Below are 7,085 nucleotides of genomic sequence, written 5' to 3'. Positions count from 1 at the left end.
TTTTGAAATTAGCGACGGGAACATGAAGTTACTGATCAAAATATTGATTATTAACGGGAACATGAAGTTATAAAAGGTTGTTTAGACACAATTTAATTTTGGTGCTTTCAATTTTGTTCCTGGATTTTTTTAGACACAATTTAATGTTAATTATTCTTATTTTTTTCCACAAAATGTTAAGTACTTTTAATATATATATATATATATATATATATATATATATATATATATATATATATATATATATATATATATATATATATATATATATATATATATATATATATATATATATATATATATATATATATATATATATATATATATATATATATATATTAAAAATAAACATCTGAAACAAATGCGCGTCCCGTACCAGAACCATGCGAACGCACGGGTTTGTTACTAGTTTTTTTTTATAATTGTACATATTCAGATCTAATTACTCTATTAACATATTCATATTTTCATTATTTGTTTAATTTTTAAATATTTTATCTTTTGCTTTAATCTTTTGACGGGTACTGTCATACATTTTAGATTTGTAAAATTTATAAATTTGACGGAGAGATGTCATATATTTTAGGTTTGGAAAATAGAATAATATCTAAAATAGGTTTAATAAATTTTTAGAATTGACTCATTTAGATTCTATTGGGGTTTGTTAACTCATCTGAATTCACTGGTAGATGTGAACATATCTATGAGATACAAGCTATTGCATAAATTATATATATATATATATATATATATATATATATATATATATATATATATATATATATATATATATATATATATATATATATATATATATATATATATATATATATATATGAGCATATCAAGTGAGAGCATTTTTAAATGAGAGATGAGAGGAAGAAATATCAACCATTTGATTCATCAAGAGAGAGAATGTTAACACATTAATGAGACTATTAATTTCTCTTCAAGAGTTGATATTTCTTCCTCTCATCTCTTATTTAAAAATTGCTCTCACTTGATATGCTCCCATATATATATATATATATATATATATATATATATATATATATATATATATATATATATATATATATATATATATATATATATATATATATATATATATATATATATATATATATATATATATATATATATATATATATATATATATATATATATATATAAAGGAACTTTGTAAGTCAGAATTACATACATGTAATATGAAATCCCGACCAGACCTGTGCGACAGCACGAATTTTCTACTAGTTATACAATAAAATCATAGTCTCAGTTTTGCTCGTTCATTTTATTGTAATATTTTATATTTTAATTTTTATAATTTTAAAAATTAATAAAATTTTAGTTTATCATCATCATACACATGAATAACGAAAAAACTATTTTCTTACTTTAAAATAAATGATTAGTTAGTTTTTTTTTTTAAATATGATTGTTTATATTACTCTTTCTTACATTTTATAAATAAACAAAATTCGGATTTCTTATGTTGGGTCTCATTTTAATATTTACGGTGGAACACACTCAAGATTTAAAAAGACTTCAGCATTTTTAGTGGAAAGAAATGCTTCATTATCAAATTGGTAAATGGATTGGACTGCCCCTTTATACAAGTAATGTATATATTTGTAAATAAATACTAGTAATGTTGTGTTTACTATATTTTTCAAAAACAAAAAGAAAAAGGAAAAATTAGAAGTTCTTTGCCATTCCTCCTCTATTTCTTCTTTTTATTTATATAAGGCTAAGTCATGCATGTCAATATATCTTAAGGTGTAAAACCGGCACAAAATTGGTATAACGTACAACAATATGTGAGAATTTGTCATACTTTGCAACCACGAATGAGAAAAACCTCGCAATTTCAAAATCCTTTTTGCTAGAAAATGCCATGCAATTCATTATCAAAGTGTGATATCATTTTTCCACTCAATCTAACATTTTTCTATCAAGATCATACATTAAAATAGAAAGGAGTTTGGAACTAAACCTGGCTTTTTTTTATTTGTCCACCACACTTAAAGTATGTGAGTCTAGTTGCTAGACTACTAGGAAAAAAAATCAACAAAAAAAATATTATTAATGGAACATAAATAGTTGAAAGAATGAAGATGACCGCAGTGAAGCTTATGTACGATGGTTATGGTCTCCGGTGATTAGAAAAAGAAGGTACATATAAGGCTAGTACTCCACACTCAAGTAAGTGTTTGAATAAAGTGGAATTATGTAAGTGTTTGTAAAAAGAATACATGTACGTGACTCAGGGTCACACTTATATAGAGGAGACAATTAGAATCTTCTCGACTTGACCAATATGGAGTGCGGAAAACCGTTGAATGTGATCAAGTGTCGAGATGAGGGGAGATGTGTGTGAGTTGATGGAACACCTTTTTCTAAATTAGGCTTATGAATTGAGATAGTCTTAATGGGTTTTTGACCATACCGAAATAGTTTTTCTAAATTAGGCTTATGAAGTGAAATGAAAATTAAATTTCCATCGTGTTTATGTTTGGTTCCGCTCCCTCCATTATTTATAAATTCAAAAATAAAATCTAATTATATATCACTCAATTACATTCCATTAATCCAAACATACCTAAGCGTCAATACCTCTCGCCTTATATTTATAGTGATAAAAACTTAACACCATTATTACCACACAAATGGAAGCTACTTCCAAGCAAAACCATGCCTGTGTAATCAACAAAGACACTCACTTCACTCTCATATCAAACTATCTCCTTTCAAGATGCACTCACTTCCATTTTCTTCTCCTATATTTTCTCCTCCTACTTTGTTTCCTTCTAAAAAAAATGTTCTCAAACCCCTCTCCAATTTACCTTATTGATTTCTCATGTCTTAAACCACCAAGCTCTTGTAGGATACCTTCCTCAAAATTTCTCGAAAACGCTTCTTTGTCTGAATCATATCTTGATAATGAAACCATAACTTTCATGAAAAAAATCCTTCATTCCTCAGGCCAAAGTGAAGAGACTTCTCTCCCTCCTTCCTTACACTACATTCCACCAAAAACTCATCATATTGAATCCATCAAAGAGGTTCACATGGTTCTTTTCCCTATCATGGATGATCTTTTAGCAAAAACCAACCTTTCGCCTTTTGATATAAACATACTTATCTTCAACTGCGGCGGATTTTGTCCCTCGCCTTCTTTAACATCTATGATCATTAACAAATATTCTATGAGAAATGACATTAAAACCTATAATGTCTCTGGTATGGGATGTAGTGCTAGTGCCCTTTGTATTGATTTGGCTCACAATCTTCTTAGAGTGAACGAAAACTCCAACGCTATTGTTCTAAGCGCGGAGAGTTTGTCGAATGATTGGTATAAAGGTAAAGAAAGATCCAAGTTGCTTCTGAACTGTCTCTTTAGGATGGGAAGTGCAGCAATTCTTCTCTCAAACAAAAAAGAAGCAAGTGAAACTGCAAAATACAAGCTAATTAGGACACTTAGATCACAGAGAGCCTTTGATGATAAGGCTTATTTTTCCGCTACAAAGGAAGAAGATTCAGACGGAAAACTCGGGTTTACACTTAATAGAGACATACCTCAGGTAGCTGGTGAAGCACTTGTTTCAAATATTTCCATTTTGAGTTCTCAAATGTTGCCAATTTATGAGAAATTTTGGTGTTTTGTTTCTGTGAAGAGAGAGAAGTTTATAAAATCTGATATAAAGAGAGTGATACATCATTTCTGTTTACCTTATGGAGGAGCTTTAAGAGAAGTAGGGAAAAGGTTGAATCTTGATGAGAGAGAGATTGAAGCTGCTTTGATGACACTGCATAGATTTGGAAACCAATATTCTTCATCATTGTGGTATCAACTTTGTTACTTGGAAGGCAAGGAAAGAGTGCATAAAGGGGAACAGGTTTTGGTAGTTGGAGTTGGAAGTGGGACTAAGTGTTGCAGTGTGGTTTTGAAGTGTATTAGGCCAATATTTGGAGAGGCTCATAAGGGACCATGGTCTGATTGCATCCATCAGTACCCTATAGATTAGCTAGTATGAATTGATTATGCTACACTAATTATAAGTTAAAGGTTTTTGTATGTGTATATTGTTACAATAAAATGCTAAATCGGTTGAAAGTTGATATGAATCATGTACTTGCTGTATGAATTGTATTTTGTAGAAAGTGATGCCAATATATATGTGTCTTATTATATATGCAGAAAAATGTTTCTCTTCCATAACTAAGTGTGTGTTAAAGAGGATCTAGAACAATATCTTAAGATTATAAAATTTAACCTTATAAAAAAAACCCTCTTTATTTGATAATTTCAAAAGTGTGCTGTTTAAAATTGCATTCATATGTGCGCATGAACTTTCCGACACGGAATTCAAAAAATTTGGTACTGCATTGATAATTTCTGGTATGAACTAATATTGGAATTTTCAAATATTACAGGTATTTTAAAAAAATATCATCTAATACAGGAAATTTCAACCAATGTGAAATTTCTGGTAGTGCAATTTTATAAAAATTTTAACGGTTAGAATTTTGTCGACAGTTTTGTACGACTGTGATTGCACCGATCATTTTGTGTGGTTCATAATGAATCCAAAATTGTATAATAGGGATCATCTGTTAGTGAAAAAAACATCTCAAAATGTCTCTTCCTGCAAAGTTTAGTTCAACAGAGTGAATCAGTGAAACCTCCTCCTGTAGAGTTCAAGCTTATGGATGGCACCACATCTCTCGCCGCCTTGACATCCAAGTTGAATGAATTATTGCTTGATACCGATAACAGAAAGGCGAGAAAGATCGAGTTTCGTGAAGATTAGATTGATACTGATGGAATGGTGAAAAACAACCTTATTGAGTTGAAGACCAATGAAAATTTGATGGTTATGTGGAGATCATTTCGCCGTAGGCTAACTAAGGGACCGATCAAATTTGATGCGAAGATTTCAAGATTTATCGATAACATAATTAAGATGCTGAAACATCCAGAGTCATCTGGTAGTGTCTAAGTTTTTATCTTTCGTTATTGTTAATTTATGTTAGTAGTAATGTCTTAAGTTATCTTCATCTTCGAAACATAAAATCGACAAAATATCATGTAATAAAAGGTACAATGCTAAGTACAATCACAAAATATACAAATAATACAACTATAAAATCAAATAATTAAATAAGTCTCCCACTGACTATGTGTGCTGCCCGCGATAATCAGGTAAAAATCTCGCCATATGAGCTTACCAAACCCATGAGGTTATCCATAATACCAGCGATCATCCACAGATGCGGTTGGTCATAAGCATCAGGTGGAGGTGGCGGGAAAGACACGTCATCGGTAGGTCCTTAGCATTAGAAGGCACAATATCATCTACATGCTCAATGAGTAGATGATGCGAGGGTGTGATACAATGAGGTACCACTTCAAGTAACCATGCTCACACTATGAGTCATGATGAACCCTCACCATGCTATCTATAATGACACGGGCAGAGCTGATGATGTTTTTTTAGAAACCGCATGTCAATGCTCGAAGCTAGAACATCCGAAACTGGTCGTGGGTTGCTGTTTACCCCTGTTTTTGGTAAACAACCTCTATTATATTTCTTAAAGGTCACTTGCAGGATCGACTAGTAATCTTAGGACATAGTGCCAAAGTTTTGTTGGATTTTTGTGTGTTATGTTAATAGAAATTGAACTCTAAGAATATTGAAAACAAAGGAAAAAAAGAAAGTTTGACAAAGATAAAGAATAAAAGTATAAAGACTGTAAACTTTGCAATAAAAGTAAAAATACTTGAAATTTATGGAAGGCACACATATATTGTTAAAGTAACACTCTTTTCTCTTTGTCACTTGAATACTTTGAGTTTCTTTAAAGCATGTAAGAATTGCGTAACCCTAAAACTGAAAAAGAAATTTGCTTATATAGAGATCTTAAGAATAACTATCGATTAAGCTACAAATGTCACGTCTTCGATTCATGCAAGCTTTCGTCTGATAGGTTTCCACGTGTCCCGGAGAAAATCGTTTATCCTTATCCATTTGGAGGCTTCGATTGACCAAAGCCTTAAGCAATCACAGACAACACAATTTTTCTAAGCCTTTTTGAAGACTGTGTGCTCGTAATACTCCTAGTAGGTGGAGTTGACTAAGTTGACAAATAACCCCTTTTCCTACCATTCGACAGGGCTAGGTGTAGCACCCCGATTTTATCAATTATTTTATTATTATGTGGTTTGATAATTGATTTAATTATGTATTTATGTTATATATGTATGTTATATTATATTTTGGGTTAGTAAGTGTGAAAAAATAACATTATTAATTAATTGAGCCTTGGTGATGGGTTAGTGTGAGAGTTAGTTAAGCCTATTAATGAAATAAGAGTTAATAAGGGTTTCACAAAACTAGAGAAAATAGAAAGATAGTAAGAAAGAGGAGAGAAAATAAGAGAAAGAAGGGGGCAATCCTAGAAAAGAAGAATCTAAGGTAAGGGTGAGATTTTTTTTATTATGGGTTTATATAATGATGTATGATGGATAGTGATATGAAATTAGGGGTTATTCTTCATCTCATAGATTTCAAATGTTAAGGTTTGGTGAAATGATGAAATTGATGTTTGAAATCATGCTTTTATGTTGCTATATGATACTATATGTTAGATAAATGTTAGAAAACACTAATTCCATGATTAATTATGTTTAGGTGAGTTTTGGTTGGAGAATTTCGTACGAGGAAAAATGTTGTTTGTAGCAGAGTTTTTTGAAACAGAGGCAATCACACTTAGCGAGGTCTGGAAACTTTTATTTTATTTTCTTTGCAAGAACTGGATGGGGGTTTGCATGCTTATGATTTATCATTGTTTTTCATGAATTTTAATAATTTATTTGATATAATTTGGATTGGTTTTGGATGATTTTTAAAATATTACATGATACATGATTTTGTATAATAAAATGTTGTGAATTGATCGTGGTTGCGAATAACATGACTTGGATCTAATTTATACATGTTATTATGATGTATTTGTGTGATGAATGATATATGATGTGCATATGAAACATGATACTCAAACGTGTGTTATGAACATGACCA

At 30.5% G+C, this 7,085-nt stretch overlaps 1 protein-coding gene across 1 annotated transcript; it reads left to right on the top strand.

Annotated features, from left to right (window-relative positions):
* The first annotated feature begins 2,584 nt into the window (after positions 1 to 2,584).
* On the top strand, positions 2,585 to 4,144 carry LOC131641722 (3-ketoacyl-CoA synthase 5-like). The gene has a single exon (XM_058912024.1). It carries the CDS (start codon positions 2,670 to 2,672, stop codon positions 4,026 to 4,028), a length of 1,359 nt encoding a protein of 452 aa, XP_058768007.1. The 5' UTR covers positions 2,585 to 2,669; the 3' UTR covers positions 4,029 to 4,144.
* The last annotated feature ends 2,941 nt before the right edge of the window (positions 4,145 to 7,085 follow it).

The sequence above is a fragment of the Vicia villosa genome, unplaced genomic scaffold (assembly GCF_029867415.1).
Source record: "Vicia villosa cultivar HV-30 ecotype Madison, WI unplaced genomic scaffold, Vvil1.0 ctg.003998F_1_1, whole genome shotgun sequence".
In the NCBI taxonomy this organism is placed as follows: Eukaryota; Viridiplantae; Streptophyta; class Magnoliopsida; order Fabales; family Fabaceae; genus Vicia; species Vicia villosa.
The sequence above is the reverse complement of the archived record's forward strand: the minus strand, read 5'-3'. Positions and strand labels throughout refer to the sequence as shown.

Coding starts and splice junctions, on each gene's coding strand:
- LOC131641722 (XM_058912024.1), top strand. CDS start 2,670: ATGGAAGCTACTTCCAAGCAAAACCATGCCTGTGTAATCAACAAAGAC.